The following is a 16,885-nucleotide window of genomic DNA, read 5'->3' on the forward strand; positions in this document are numbered from 1 at the left end:
AAGCTGGCGGGTTCATCTTTATGAATTTCTCTATGGTACATCCCTAAGCTGGATATGGACCTCCCTGCTCTCTAGAACTCCGCGCTATCTCAACCATAACTTGCTGAGCCACACTACGTAGCATAACATCTGAATCCCCACCTACTGTGCGACAAGGATCAACACCATCATTCCCATTAGCGTGAGCGCTATTGCCTCTTGGGTCCATCCTGCAAACACATAGAACACCGTTTCAGAATTCTATTTCTTTACAGACCCAACTTATTCAACTAAAACTCCAAATTCTTTATTAATCATTCCTCCTAATCCTAACCCCAAAATTTCCACTCCTGCAACCTCAAACACATGACTCTTAGACAGTTTACTATAGTTTTCCTGAAATCGTCACCCTAAGAAAAACATAGGAACTACCACGAAATTCTGTATCCAGATCACAGAATAAAACCTCAAATCTTTTTCCTATATTCTGGTATTGTTTTTTACTACACTCTAGAGTCTACAGAACCTAGAAACTTAGGCTCTGATACCAAATATGTAACATCCTCAAAATTTTCACAATTTTTTTTTATATGATAATAAATTACTCCAATACCTGTATGTAATGGGCACCCCTATGCAGCGAAAAAACATAAAACACATAACCACATATACATGTATATACAATACCAGAATTCAGTATTTTCAACCATAGCTATATAATTTATTTCTCTCTCCAATGTCAAATACTCAAAAATTACAACACCCTACACAAAACTTACCCTATAACTAGGGTGACCAAGTGATCTCTATCCGCGAGCTTGATCTACTCGCCTAATTGGCTCACCTAAAAAAATGGTAAAGTAATGGGGTGAGTTGACGCTCAATGAGTGGAAATATGCTATTACTAGTGTGTGGCGACCGAGTCATAAAATTATAATAGTGATATTTAAAACTGCATGATCTGGAAAATCTATAAAACATATGTATAAAAGCTTAAAACATTTGTATCATTTGAGTTGTCTATCATTTATACTGCTATAACTTACTACATACAATAAAAACAATAAATCTGTATACATATATATAACTGTGTTCTTTTCCTGGGACTTTGTATGTCATGATTTAACCCCTCAACACGGTTGTGCGGTCCGTAGGCGGGACTTAACTTGGTCGGCCCTCCAAGTAAGTCATCATACTCTATACTACCGCAGCCTGGCCAAACTGCATCCACTCCTAAGCACGGGACTGGCTGTTACCTCGTCTAACCGGCCCCCTCTACCCAGTGTACTGGGGAGCTGCATCCTCTCCGAACACGGTTAGACGGTACCCACACACTATCTGAGATATGTGGTTGCACACTATCTGTATATAGCAATGGTACCGTGCTTTGTAAACTGTATCTGTCTTTAATATCTCCACAGGGATCTAATATTATATAAGGACATCTATATATATATATATATATACCTTTGCTATTTTCATTATGTTTCCAAAATAACCATAACGCTAAAATTATATACTGTAAATACTGTAAAATATGAGTAACTGTAGCATCTCGATGTTATAACTGTATAATCTGTCTTTATAAATTGTGTATTATGGTATTCAGGAAAACATAACATTCTGTAAAAACTATGATATGCTGAACTAAATAAAATCTATATAAATTTGTCTATTAGTCATCTGTGAATAACTATATGTACATGCTATATAACATGATATGCTGAAGTACTGTATAAATTTTACATTAGGTAAATATCTACTCAGGCCACACAACATTTAAACATTCATTCTGTAAAAATTGCATAACAACTGGTATATATATGTATCTATGAAAACTCTATTAATATTCTTAAAACCCTAGCATAGCATATTTCTCTTACCTGGTTTTTGCTACAATCCCCTTTCTGTAACGGGACCTATACCCCTAGGGTTCTCCACTCAACACCCTGAAAATCACATTTTCCAGAACAAAATATCAATATTTCTCAGCCTACATCATTTCCTACAACTTTTAGAAGGCCAAAAACTGAATAAAAGATCTTACACTGGATTTGGGATGAATTCCAACTTCGTTTCACCAACGATCCACTCTGGCAGACTTGTAGAGAACTTTTCCAGAAACATCATGGTAGCCTCAGATCGTCGATCTGGCGACTGACGGGGCCAAAATCGAAGAAAGAAGGAGGAGGAGCCGTAGAGGAGAGAGAGAGAGAGAGAGAGAGAGAGAGAGAGAGAGAGAGAGAGAGAGAGAGAGAGAGAGAGAGAGAGAGAGAGAGGTTTTGGCTAAAATTTCTGTGTAAAAATTTGAGTTAAACACTATTTATACTGTGACTCTCGTCAACGAGCCACGTCATCTCGTCGACGAGTCCTTAAGTAATTTCGTCGATGAACCTTACTTCCTCGTCGACGAATTTCAGATGGACTAAAACCCCTCTCGGTATTTTCTCGTCGATGAAGCTCACCCTCGTCAACAAGGTCCTGTTGTACCCTCATCAACGAATCCCCTGTATTCGTCAACGAGACCCTGATAAATTTATTGGGGTATTTTTCCAAAATACGATGTCGTCAACTGCCTCCTTCTGTTAATGTTTCCATTTCTCTTCCTCTTTATTATTTAAATACCATTATTCTTTGGGTCATTACAAAGAAGCCAACTATTGCTCTTGTGACTGAGAAAGGTTATTCTTCTAGGCTGAAAGGCCAAAAGAAGCAAAAAAAGGTTCAAAAACTACATGGAGCTCCTACAGTAGTGTGTGGCTCGTAGGATGGAGTGAAAAAACCTAAGGGCAAGTGTTTTCATTGCAAGTAGCCAGGGCATTGGAAATCAAAATGTCGAGTTTATCTTACCAAATAGAACAACAAAGGTATATCTCATTCACTAGTAGTTGAAACGTGTTTGGCGGCGATACCTACCGGTAGTTGGTATGTAGATACGAGAGTCACTAATCATATTTGCCATTCTTTGGAGGGGTTCCAGAAAACTTGCCAACTAAGTGATGGGAAGATTTATGTATTTTTGGGAGATGGCACGAGAGTGTCAATAGTTGCAGTAGGAGATATTCGCATTTATCTTGGTAGAAGTAGAATTTTAATATTGAAAGAATCTTTTTATGTACCTTCCATTAGGAGGAGTTTGATCTCAGTTTCCAAGTTGGTTGATCACAGATATTTCATTTATTTTAATAAATCACTTGTTATTAAGTTAAATAAATGTTTTATTTGTTTTGGTACATTGGTGGATGGTCTTTATATTATTAATCATGTTTCTCCTACAATGCAACTAAATGAATTGAATAACACTGATAAACTACCATGTAAGAGAAAGAAACCTTCAGAATTGAACCAAACTTATCTTTGACCCTTACGCCTAGGTCATATTAATTTGAGACAGATGTCAAGGCTGGTTCAGAATGGACCATTAGGTTCATTAGAAGTGGAGGCACTACCAGTCTGTCAATCCTGCTTAGAAGATAAGATGACCAAGCGGCCCTTTTAGGCCAAGGGCTATAGAGAACAAGAGGCATTAGAACTGGTTCAATAAAAATTTGTGTGGCCCCATGAATATCCAAGCTAGAGGTGGCTTTTAGTATTTTGTTATTTTCATTGATGATTACTCAAGGTATGGGTACATTTACTTTATGCGCCGTAAGTTTGAATGCTTTGAGAAATTCAATGTATTTAAGGTAGAAACAGAGAAGTGTTAGGGTAAATGTATCATGACACTACAAGATGATCATGGTGGCGAGTACCTCTTAGGATAATTTGTGGATTACTTATCGGAGGATGGAATTGAATCCCAATTGTCTGCACCTCGTATGCCACAACAAAATGGTGTAGCAAAAAGAAGGAATGGGACTCTTATGGACATGGTCAGATCTATGATGAGTTATTCGTATTTGCCTAATTCATTTTGAGGGCACGCACTAGAAACAACAGCCTATATTCCGAACTTTGTCCCATATAAGTCAGTAACTACTACACCCACAAAATTGTGGACTGGGCGCAAACCTAGTCTACAACATGTTCGAATATGGAGTAGTCTAGCACACGTTCTAAAAGAATAAACAGATAAGTTGGAATCAAGGAAAAATGTTTGTTTATTTGTTGGCTACCCTAGAGAAATGAAAGGTGGTTTATTTTATTGTTTGAAGGGTCAGAAGGTCATTGTTAGCACCAATGCTTGATTCTTAGAAGAGGACTATGTAATAAAACCACACACCCAGAAGTGGGTTTGTTCTAGAAAAGTTGAGAGGAGATATAACAGCTATACCAATAGTGCAAGAAGAACCACCACAAGATAGAGTTATTGACATCTCATTGCCTCGTCGTAGTAGGAGGAATGTTGTAAGTCTAGCTCAGTCTGACCCATTATGTGCAACTACCATCAATACGCCTATTATACAACCAGGGCAGAATGATGGTGCATGAGGATCAGGATCAACACAACAAAATGTGCCTCGTCATATTGGAAGGGTTGTACACCAGCCTGATCAGTATATGTTCTTGGGAGAGTCTTATGATAGGATCCCTGATGAATTGGATACTGAACCCAGCAACTACTATGAAACATTTCAAGATAAAGATGCAAAACTCTGGCAGAAGGCTACGAAATCAGAGATGGAGTCTATGTACTCTAATCAAGTATGGGATCTTGTAGAGTGACCTGAAGGGATAAAACTCATTGGATGCAAGTGGATCTATAAGAAGAAGAGAGGAGCAGATGAGAGCGTGGAAACCTTCAAGGCTAGGCTCGTTGCAAAAGGGTTTACTTAGAAAGAGGGAATCGATTGTGAGGAAAATTTTTCGCCAGTAGCCATGCTAAAGTCTATCCGAATTCTCTTATCCATTGTAGCTCATTTTGATTATGAAATTTGGGAAATGGATGTCAAGACAACTCCCCTTAATGGAAGTCTTAATGAGTGCATCTATATAGTGCAACTAGATGATTTTGCGGCAATAAGCCAACAACACATGTTGTGCAAGATTAAGAAGTCCATTTATGGACTTGAGCAGGCATCTAGGTCTTGGACCATCCATTTTGATCAAACCATTAAATCTTATGGTTTTAATCAATGCCCTGATGAGTCATGCATATACAAAAAGCATGATGGAAACGTGGTGGTATTCTTGGTGCTATATGTGGATGATATCTTACTCATCAGAAATGATGTGGGGGTATTATCTTCGGTTAAGGTATGGCTATCTGGACAGTTCGACATGAAGGACTTAGGAGAAGCTGATCACATCCTTGGGATCAAGCTTTTGTGAGATCGCAAGCAAAGGATATTGGGCTTATCACAAGATACTTATGTTAATATGATTCTTGCCCATTTTAGCATGCAAGATTCCAAGAAAAGGTTACTCCCTTTCAGACATGGAATCTCTCTATCCAAGGATCAGTGTCCTTAAACATCGATTGAGGTAGAGAACATGAAGGCAGTTCCTTATGAATCAGCAATAGGAAGCCTCATATATGCTATGCTTTGTACTAGACCTGACATCTGTTTTTTCGTAGGCATGGTTAGCAGATATCAGTCTAACCCAGGGCAGGAACACTGGATTGCAGTAAAACATATAATCAGGTACCCAAAAAGGACTAGGGATTATATATTGGTTTATCAGGCAGATAGTCTAGTACCCATTGGGTACACGGACTCAGATTTCTAGTCAGAAAAGGATTCTAGAAAATCAACCTCAGAAAATGTGTTTACCTTAGGAGGTGGAACCATTAGTTGGAGAAGTATCAAGCAATCATGTGTTGCTGATTCTACTATGGAGACCAAATATGTGGCAGCCTCTAAGGCAACCAAGGAGGTTGTTTGACTCAAGAACTTTCTATTGAATCAAGGAGTGGTGCATTTGGTACAATCGTTTATTACACTTTACTATGATAATAGCAGGGCAGTTGCTAACTTAAAGGAACCTAGGAGCCACAAGAGGGCAAAACACATCGAGCGCAAGTATCACTTGATACGAGATATCATGCAAAGAGGTGATGTAATGGTGATCAAGATTGCATTAGTAGGCAACCTGGCAGACCCATTTACAAACTAGGACTTTTGATAGTCATGTAGAGGGAATGAGAGTGAGATGTATGGCAGTATGGGTTTGAGTTTAAATGGGAGATTGTTAGGGATTTATACTAAAATACATGCTTTACGTAATCGATTTTAGTATTTATTAATAACATCAATTATTCCATTTTAATGAGAATCTTTGTGAACAATGTTTGCCTGACATTATTTATTTAATAATTATGTATGTGTGTCTTTTATTCTATATAGTAGGTGATTTAGTGTGTATAGTACGACTTATATACAGAAGACTAGATCATCAGTTCTTATAGAATATAAGTTTATTATTCATAGTCTTAAATGAAATTGGACACACCATTATAGGACTATGGCACAAGGTTTTAATAAGTTTGTTTAGACTATTGGGAATGGTACAGTTCTAACTCCTTGTACTAGTACACTTTGTGTGCATTGAAGAGGACCATCTTGAGGTAATTATTTTTATATTGACTATATAAAACAATTAGTACCTCATGGTTATTATGAGTGCTTATGCTCTTAATCCTAATATGATTATTGAACACATGCATATAATGTTTATTACTTTGATTCATAGAAGAGTGAGATTCTTTATGAGTTAAAATACTCAGTGAGTTGGGTAATGACATTATATGTATGGTGAACATTAATTATTGATGGAATCCACGTTGCGGTATTGGGATTGATGATAACCCTTTGAGAAAGCTTGTAAGTTTTGATTATGTCAAACCCTGCAAGTGGATTTTAAATCTGACACATCAAATAAGTTAAATGGAAAGTCTCAGGAAATTAATATGTCAATTAATTAAATTGTTAGTAATTTAATTTAATAGACGGGTATCTGTAATCTTTACGTGAGGAGATAAATAAACATTTAATAATAGGATCTCGAAATTTAATTTCAAATATGACGGGGAGTACAATTATAATTTTTTAGTGGTATGAATTACAATTAACGTAATTAAGGATAAATTCAGGTTGAATTAGGAATTATTAATTATGTGGAAAGCCCTAGTCATATTTGCCCAAAGGTCCCTGTTGTAGCCTATATACATGCGCTCCATTCATAAACTAGGAGAGACGAAAAAACTCTCATAGAGGTAGACGTTTTCGTGAGAGAAGAAAACCCTAGCAGCCGCTTACAAGCCCATTCTCTTAAGGGCAAGGCGTGTTCAAGGAATACAGTAGAAGATTCCTGGTCATCTTCAAGAGTTCGTTTTTGTACTTGCAGATTCGAGATCAAACCTGACAGATCTCGCAGGTATAATCCTAATTTTTGCATGATCTAATAAGTTTTTTTGTTATCCGTATGCACTAAAACCGGATCTTATGGTTATTCCGCAAGTCCCTTCAAATTTTGCCAATGAGGAGCAGTGATTCTTTGCTCCTTGAAAAGCCACATGAACTTGCACAACTCATCGTTTGTACCAAAATTTATTTATTTTTTGTTTCAATTGGAATTATTCCAAAACGATCCCAAACCTTAAAAATCCCAAATTAGGGCTGAATCCATAAAATCATGCAACAACACATCAAATCTAGGTTTTCTTTAAATTTTATCATTCCCAAATCAGATCATACACAGTTTCTTAATCAACAACATTATTAGGCTCTAATACCACTTGCTATAAATAACTTTAATTCATAAAACTTAATAACCCAAGATCATCATGTTATTTAATTAAGAAAACTAAACGTGAAATAAGTACTGGATCCATAAATGTGTCTTATTTGATCGTCCAACAACCTTCAATGGAGTGTTTTGATCTTCCACAGTCAAATTCCTAAATGTCTCACATGTGTTCTTCTATTTAAATGGGAAAAAGAAAAAGAACGTGAAATTGGTTCTGATTTGACTTGAGAACCATAACCCTATTAGGTTTTCCTTATATACTAAGTTCTTTTAAAAGCCCATCAGTCCTAAATTAATTTAATATTGGGGTTCTATACATTGCAAAACTCATACCTAATATATGTTAAAATAACCCAATAACATAATTGATTTAAATATGTGAGCCTACAATAGGAAATTAAAATTTCCGAACAAAGGAATCCATGAAGCAGTTTATAATATAATATTGACATGTGTTGCCCATTTGACATTCACTTTATAAGAGTTCAAGGTGAATTACCACATCCTAAATCTTATAATACCATGTATTTTATGGTTTATATTTTTTTTTCTAATAAACTCCAATTAGAGTATGAATAAATCCATGTACTATATCATTAATATCATTATAGAGTATAAATTAATGAACTAGGTAATATTTAGTGTTATCAATAAATAAGAGTAGCATATATAAATTGTCTAAATTAAAAATAATAATCAAAGTCTCATAATATATATATATATATATATATATATATATATATGATTGTGGCATCGAATTCACCGTTACTTTATTAGGATGTTCTAAAAATTTAGAATGTAAAATAAATATCTAGACTTGAGTAGTTTTTTGAAATCCAACTCAAACCATTCGATGTTGAATAAAAAATCAGTTGCTTTTCGAGTTAGGTTAAATATCATATTTATGACATAATCTAGATAAAATAAGGAAAACTCAGTGAACTAGCTCGAACTAAGTTCAACCAATTAATACAAATTTAAGTTATTTCTTTTTTTATCTATTTAACATTCATATTTAAGACACAAAAGAAATAACATTTAACTTCATAAATTTAATTCATGAAGTATGAATTTTAAATTTTAATTTATGTTTTGTTTGCAATATGTTTGAAATTTTATTTAAAAAATTTTGTAGCGGTATAACTGTCTAGATATATATATATATATATATATATATATATATATATATATTTTGATTTATTGGTATTGTTATTTTTTATTTTTTTATACATTTTAAAATATTTTTTAAAGAACTATATTGTCATACTAATATCAAAAAATTGATTCAAATGAATTAAACCAATTGGGCCACTCAACTCACTAATTAGTTTGGTGTTTAGTCCGCTTATGAGTTCAGTTTTCAAAACATCATGCCTATAAACTTTCCCAATTTGATTTATTAAATTGATATCATCCTCCTTATTCAACTTATGACGATTGAACAAAAGGATAAAAATTTTATTTTATGAAAAGTTAAAAAAATTCTTTTTTTTAACTTAATGATTCGCCTAATAAAAGGTCGTTGTATCAATAAAATTAAATATAAAATTAATATCTTATAATTTTTATAAAACATAAAATTAAATATAAAAAACTCGTATAAATAAAAATAATTTATTTTCAACATCCCACTTTACTAAGCAAACCAAACATGACATTAAGAATAAACATCCATCCATCTAGCAAGTGTTAAGAAGAGTGACACCGATGTGATAAAAATATTTAGAAATTTCAAACTTCAAAGTCGCCTCTTGGACCACTATAACATTTTCATCAGACTCCCTCTGACCATTTCAGGTTTGGACTTGGAGGCTCTGCCATAAATGTAACGCAATCAAATAAAAACAAACAAATTAGATTGAATTCGCTTTGATAGTGATTTCCATTGTTAAGTTTAAACTGGTTTTACACATTAGTGGTCCCATAATATTGTATATATACATTAATAATATAAATTGTTATTATTTGTGCAAGAAAGCTAAGGGCCTATTTATTTGTGCAAGAAAATTTTGTTTTTTTTTCTTTTTCCAGTTTTTTAAAGAATTATAAAGGGGTAATTTATTATTCTCAATTATAAAATATTTTGTAGAATATTGAAAAAATAAAAATAAAAATGATATTATTCACTTGTGAATATATGTATAATACGTTCTCCACCCATAACTATATTCTCAAATCGTCCTCCCAAGGACATCTTACTTAAAGCATGGAACCTTCATCTTGGAGGTAGGACTATAAGTGAGTTAAATCTCGTTATGAATTACTCAAATTTGATTCTATTATGTTCAAGTATGAGTTAAGTTTGAGTTTTAAAATATTAGTAACAAACCTAATCGAGGCTAATCTAGATTGTTTATTTTATTATTTTTATATTAGATAAGTTAGATAATATATAGTTTATACATATGTATATGTAATATTAAACATGCATTATATGTAATATATACATGTAAGCTCAAATATTCAAAATTTGTAATTGAGTCGAATTTAAATTTAACACCAATCTTGAGATAAATCGAGTTTGAGTTAAATTTGAGATGGGAGAAGTAAGAAGATGTATATAGCCTAAGTTTACATAGTAAAAATGTTTAGACGGACCATTTTAACCTTCCTCCAGCGCTAGGAGTGAATAAAAACGGTGCGGTACTGGCAACCAATTTGCCGCCATTTTGATTGTGTGTTGAAAACGTAGTTATTAATATGGGGTTGCTTTTAATATTACATAGCCGGCACGCAAGTACTCCGCAGAGTCCATTAGCAAATTAAGACAGCAGTCAGCAGAGTGGGTTAGCCAAGCATGAGCTGGGGGCCGGCAGGCACATTCAATGAAACCTTCCTGTTTTAATTGGTGCCGTCTCTGATCAATGGTTAAAAATAAGTTCATCTTAATTAGGACGCTACATTTGTCAAACACTTGTTCAGCACCTGTCTGTATTTTGTCCCCATTGGATTCATCCTGTTTGGACAGTAGGAAAAACTAAACTAGAAAACAAAACTGGTGAAGATATATGCATTGTAATCTCATCAAACGAAGCCCCTTCTCCTCTGTTCAAAGTCAGCATCTTCACACCTCACCTCACCTCACCACTCTTATATATCGTAGGAGTAAGTGGAGAATAGTTCTTCTAACGAAAGGGTCATATTGACTTTCCAGGTTAATTATATCCATGGCAACTCATCTTGTTCAGCTCCTATACCCTCCATCTCGCTAACACCTGATGGAAGCAGCGGAGACAGCATTTAATTCCATATGTGGCATAGCTAGCAGTGTTCCAATGACAGAAGGAACTGACTTTTTCCTCTTCATTTTCTTTTCTTTTCTTTTCTTTTCTAATTCTCTTGCGGTTTGGTAGTATTGTCCACACAAAGAACTTTCTTTATGCATTTTTGAGATGGGATTCATGGGCGGCTTACTGCCCTCTACCATACCTTTACAGTTTGGATTCCTTGCATATATTGTCAGGATCAAACTGGTCCAAGTTAATTTAAACCTCAAAAACATAACAATAATAACAAAATCAAGTCTTTTAGTTCCACTAGATGGGAGCTTAAACTCCAAAAATATAAAAAGGAAAATTTGAAAATGAGCTAAACTATTCACATGTGCATTTAAGACTGAGCAATCGATCTACAGAAATCCCGGGTAATGCCTGCCCATGGATTTTTCATTTTTTCTCCCAACTGCTCATAAACAGTTTCATGCAGAAAGAGGAATCCCTAGGGAAGCCAACAGTATCCTGTGATCTAAGTTACAGTTGATTGAAGTTTTCTTTTATTTGCTGAGGTTTCCATTACTTTTCATTTTCCCTTTCTCCAATAGAAATTGAGTGAAAGCTGGCTGTATTGAAATTTATACATGCATACACAATGCATGTCATCGTGAGAACTTTATTTCTCTCATCGATCACTAGCTTTTAGATACGATTCAAAGTCCTACCGACCTAGCCGTGGAGCTAGCCTTTTAAAAAGTCATACAAAATAACAAAAAGCTCGTAGGATAATTAAGTTGCATTGCTTTGGAACGGTGAAGGAATTCATGCATGCCTTTATAAAATTAAATTTTCTATTTATGTAACATAGGTCAACTTTCAAAAAGCTGGCTCTGGGTTGGTTGACTTTCCGCCTTCTTGCATTGGCACAAGTTTCGAGCAAGAAGTTAGTCAAAAAATAAAACCTTCCCAGTTCCCATTCAATGGGTTTAAAAGCTGCAATTAGAATTAATGCTAAACCTTTTTTTTAATGTATACAACTAGTGTGCATAGAGTGTCGGAGGCAGTATAAGCAATCTTGAGAAGAAATAATGAGCATATTGTGAGTGTGTTCGAAGTAACTACTGTAAACATAGATTTATAGGGGTATCATAAATAGATTTTTTATCATCATTAAGGCGAGCGTGAGAAATGCTTGAGTACAGGTTATTGACATCCTCAACATGTCTTGGTCTTTCGAGTGGAATTGAATGCTATATAAAGGACCCTTTAGAAATGTATTATGCAACATTGTCTATGTTGGGTGTGCACCTGTGTTGGTCCTAAGTTTAGTTTAGAACTAGTTCTTATGCCAATTAGATTACCATGAAATTGTTAGCCGTTAGGTTCAATGGCAAGTATGCTTTGTAATAATTCCTCAACAATCATATCAATTCTTGTCAACATTACTTGATTACAGAATAAATTCATAACATTTCAAATTATTTTGATGAACGCGGCTAGATAGGACTCAGTGTGGTCTTGTTGTCATATGATTCATGATTTCATCATCATCATCATCATATATATATATATATATATATATATATATAGATATCAGAATTTAAGGTAAAGGTGATTCTCCTAACCTTGAAATTGTGTTGTCCCATAATAATCAACACATAGACATTCAAACTTAGAAGTAAGTCTAAATCAAGAAGGTAATGTCCCTGGGTATGGAAGGCAAGACTCGATGTGTAAATCTTGCCCTCTCGATAACTTTGAGAGCTTTGTGTATTGGGTGTTATATATATATATTACCAATTGTATGCGAGTTTCATCATTTATGTATTTCAAGTATCTTAATCCATCATTCAATCGATCAACACCTTAAATTGAAGAGCATGAATTAACAAGTCTTCAAGAAAAAAACATGCATAAATTATAAACTGATTAGAAATTATTCCCATGCATTAATGCATAATAACGTACAATGTGTGATTTACACTTCAGTAGCACAAAAGGAGTGACCATTAATCACTTTTAGATGAGAAATTATTAGGTTAGCATAACCTAACAACATTTTAGACATCCAATCAATTCCTTGATTTTAAGTGATTTTCAGAGTAAATAAATATTCATCTGTTAAAAATCACCCCAAATCTAAGAATTTGATCCGTTGTCTAAAGTATGACATAACTACGTAACCTAACCTAATAATTTCTCCTCCGTGATATCTCATCATCAATGAATTCATTAATTAAAGACTTAAGAGAGTAACAAGAAAAACTAATCAACAATATTGAGTAGCAACCAAAACCAGAGCCCCTTCAGAACAAATCTGCGTTTTCATCTAATGACATGCCAAGAAAGTCCTCTTTCCCCTGAGCACAGCCTTCATCGAACAACCACTTCTCAAGCAATGACAGCGGGACATTGCCGCCGGGAACCATAGGCTTGCTCTCGTCTTGGAGGAGGCTAGCGTCGGGCGACATGGGCTGGGACAAATCAGAGTTCGAAGAGTCGAAAGACTCAAACCCAAACAGCGACTCGAATGGCCTAGACAATCCATGACTCCCAGTAACAGCGTAGCAATTCTCTGGCTTTTCCTGAGCAGACCCTTCAGTGCTAGAAGTTGAATCATTTCCCGTCGCGTTGTAGATCGAATTCTCAGTGCAAGTGGAGCTCGTTTTGGGGGATGTTTTCATCCATCCCTGGAGCAACCGGGCTATGTTCTCGGTGCTCGACGCATAAGCCGAAGCTTGGATTGGTTTGGTGTATGCATTGTGGCCAGTGCTGAGAGGCTTGAATTCTGTCAAAGCGCTGGGTTTCTCCAAGGACAAGGCCTCACAAAGGGCTTGTCTGGCCGTGTGAATGTCAGTTTGGAGCCTTTTCTCCCACTGGCCTCTTGAAATTGGCTGTGAAGCTGCCGAGGAACCATCTCCTGTAGCACTATGGCCATCACTATTGTCTGATTGAAGCTTTTTGAGCTTCTTCTTCAAGTGGGTGTTCCAGTAGTTCTTAATGTCGTTGTCTGTTCTCTGAGGGAGGTACGAGGCTATGGCTGCCCATCTGCATCACAACCACCATTGTTCTTAGAAATATATAAAAAAAAAAATTCTAATAATATTGGGCTGGAGCTTTCTTCTGTCTCCGGCAGAACGGACTCTCTGTTTTTTTAACAATGGCACTAGCCTTTGGCAGGCATCTTTTCCCATTATTAGATGAAGTCCTTCTATACTCTATTTTCAGCATAAAATTAGTTTTTTGGTTACTTTTTCATTTTTTATTTACCTAAGTAATTTAATTAAGTTTTTATCCAACATTTTTTTAATCCATAATTAATCACTATAAAAAAATATGAGGAAATAAGAGTAATTTTTTTTAATGAATACTCAATTTTTTTATATAGAAATATTTAACCATGTTAAATGATGAACGCCAAAGAAACAATTACAATTATGAAACGTTCAGTATATAATTATAGAAAAAATATACTTAAAAAATAAAAAAATATTCACCAAATTAGTAAATCCAATCAATGCATAAAAAGAAAACAAAAACAAAAGAAAAGAGAGATGGCATCACTCAGAAAAGGCTAAAAGCAGCAAAAATAACAATATGGAAAAGATTATTGCGACTAATACTGAGCGTTGACACAATGCATGGAGGGAAAATTTTCCGCAGAATTTTCTTAAGTTGTGTTTGCCAATATGAATTTTTTTAGTTTTATATTTGAATTTGTGTGAATATAAACATAATTCAAGTATTGTGTCTTCTCTAACTCTGCACAAACCAAATTCAAAGCCATTAAAGTTTCAAGTTGCCAAACACAAGTAACATTTTCAGGTCATGATTTCTTAAGCTTGCATTAAATAGGGAAACCAATTTTGCTACCGACCTCCTCTACTTGATTTTTTTGTTAAACCCTTTTTTTCCTTTGTGTTGAGGGGTATCAAATAAGAGAGAGAGAGAGAGAGAGACAAAAAGAAAAACCTAATTCTCATCCTACCGTACTAACTAACAAGCAAAAGTCTTGATATCTGCGTAGCTAGTGTCTAGCTGGTACACTTTTTTGTGTTTTCTTTCACTTTTTCTTTTTATTTTTCTTTTCCTGTTTGCTTTGTGTACTTATTTTAGACGGTATAATACTCAGAGATCGGATCTTTGTGTCCATAAGGAAATAAGAAGGAAATAACCAAAAAAGATATAAACAAGAAGCATATTTCTCAATACAAGTTGACAAGTAATCCAAAGGAGCACTTTTTTTTCCTCCGTATTTAGAACTAATTAAATTGAAAACTTTCACGAATAGAAGAGAGAGAGAGAGAGAGAGAGAGAGAGAGAGAGAGGGTGTGGCACCTATTGCCCAAGAGAGCTTGGAGATGAATTATCATCTTCTCCTCATGGTCTGTGAAGTTGCCTCTTTTGATGCCCGGCCTAAGGTAATTAGTCCATCTAAGCCTGCAACTCTTGCTGCATCTCAGCAACCCTGAGCACAACAAGTCACAAATTAACCACAATTAGCTCATTCCATCAGATCCAACTCCACTGTTTTTCACCCAGATCGCCCGTTGAAGTTATCTCCAAAACCCAGATGGGTCATTTTGCATTGTTTAGCTACAGTTCATTACTGAGATCTTAAGATCCAAACCACGTAGACAAAAGCAGAATCAAAGAAAAATAAACAAATAACTAGTCCGTAGAAAAATATAGAACCTGTGTTAGTAGGAACAGCCCTCCAATTCCCAGGACCGTGCTCTTGAATATAAGAAACCAACATGATATCTTCTTCAGGTGTCCATGGCCCTTTCTTCACCCCTATTTTGTCACAGCAAGGTGGTCTTCCCATATCCACCAAATTGCTCTCTCTCTCTCTCTCTTCTTGTGTGAGATTTTTATGTTCGTCTTCGATGGATCTCTTCTCCCTCGCAGCTATACCTAAAGCTATTCGCCACTTTTCTTTCTCTCTTTCCCTAATTTTAAGACACAAATATTGACCTGAGACAAATGAGCTTCGAAGGAAAGAAGGTTTGCCTATGTGCATATATAGAAAAAGGACCCGTAGGAGGGCAGGAGGGAGGGGGGAGGTGAAGAAGACGCTCTGACCAAAAAGAAGGAAAAGGGCAACCAGGGAGTCAAAAGATGACAGCACCAGCATTCAATACTGTGGTTACTGATGGGGTTAATACGCTTAGCTTAGCTTAGCTTAGCTTAGCTTAGTTAGCTAGCCTAAAGTCAGCTTTGCGTTTATGTATGGAGGTATGTATGAGGTTCTTCTACTTCTTCTTCTTCGATCTTCTGCCTTGCGAAGTAAAACCGCGTGGCATTCAATGTGGCCGCTGCACTCGTCACCGTGCTGGGAATGGTAAAAAAACCGAATCTGGTTCACATCTCTAAAACCCTCCTGCTGCGAATACGAGCCAACTCTGGTTAGAAAACAAACCCATGTTGCATATTTAATTCCTGCACTTCTCAATGGAGTTGCTTTCTGAGAATTTACATTGATGCCTCCCCCCGCCAGCTAGCTTCGTGATTTGTGATTTATCATGGACTCGAATTTAATATGTATGTTTTAGTGTTTCACCCCAAATTAGTATTAAAGATGATATTGGTGGTGACATATATGCATGTGTTCTTGTGTGTGTATGTATATAAATATTAATCAGAACAACAATTTATAATAGATTTGTTAATCAGGTTAAGAGATCTATGCATGCTCTATAGTTAATATATGTTTATTGATTTACGCCATGGATCACGCATGTTTGCGATATGGCTGAGGTGATTCATGGGATCAGGAACTTGAAACTTCAGAGATTATATATATATATACACCAGTTCAATCAATGCCCACGCCAATAGACTGCCTCAAAGGGTCTTTAATTAATTGCTTCCATCAACCTTCAATATTGCAATTCATTACATGATTAAATACTGGTTCTGGCAATGAATGAAATAATTCTTTCAATTACTTCATGGCTAACATGGGATGAGCTTATAAAATAAAATGCTATTTTTCACATTTT

The 16,885-nt window shown here is 35.3% G+C and overlaps 1 protein-coding gene across 1 annotated transcript; it reads right to left on the minus strand.

Moving 5' to 3' along the window:
• Positions 1-12,796: 12,796 nt before the first annotated feature.
• Positions 12,797-16,077, minus strand: LOC131166741 (myb-related protein 306-like). Its single transcript, XM_058125316.1, has 3 exons — positions 15,576-16,077; positions 15,219-15,348; positions 12,797-13,928 (listed from the first exon to the last, which is right to left on the minus strand). Exons 1-3 carry the CDS (start codon positions 16,015-16,017, stop codon positions 13,187-13,189), a joined length of 1,314 nt encoding a protein of 437 aa, XP_057981299.1. The 5' UTR covers positions 16,018-16,077; the 3' UTR covers positions 12,797-13,186.
• Between the last annotated feature and the right edge of the window lie 808 nt (positions 16,078-16,885).

Source organism: Malania oleifera, chromosome 1 (assembly GCF_029873635.1).
Source record: "Malania oleifera isolate guangnan ecotype guangnan chromosome 1, ASM2987363v1, whole genome shotgun sequence".
Lineage (NCBI taxonomy): Eukaryota > Viridiplantae > Streptophyta > Magnoliopsida > Santalales > Ximeniaceae > Malania > Malania oleifera.

What these genes read in the sequence shown, in the direction of transcription:
- LOC131166741 (XM_058125316.1), bottom strand. Translation starts at nt 16,017, where the DNA reads ATGCTGGTGCTGTCATCTTTTGACTCCCTGGTTGCCCTTTTCCTTCTT. An exon ending in GGCTGTTCCTACTAACACAG is followed by an intron (nt 15,349 to 15,575) that starts GTTCTATATTTT and finishes TGTTGTGCTCAG; the next exon opens with GGTTGCTGAGATGCAGCAAG. An exon ending in CAAGCTCTCTTGGGCAATAG is followed by an intron (nt 13,929 to 15,218) that starts GTGCCACACCCT and finishes GTTGTGATGCAG; the next exon opens with ATGGGCAGCCATAGCCTCGT.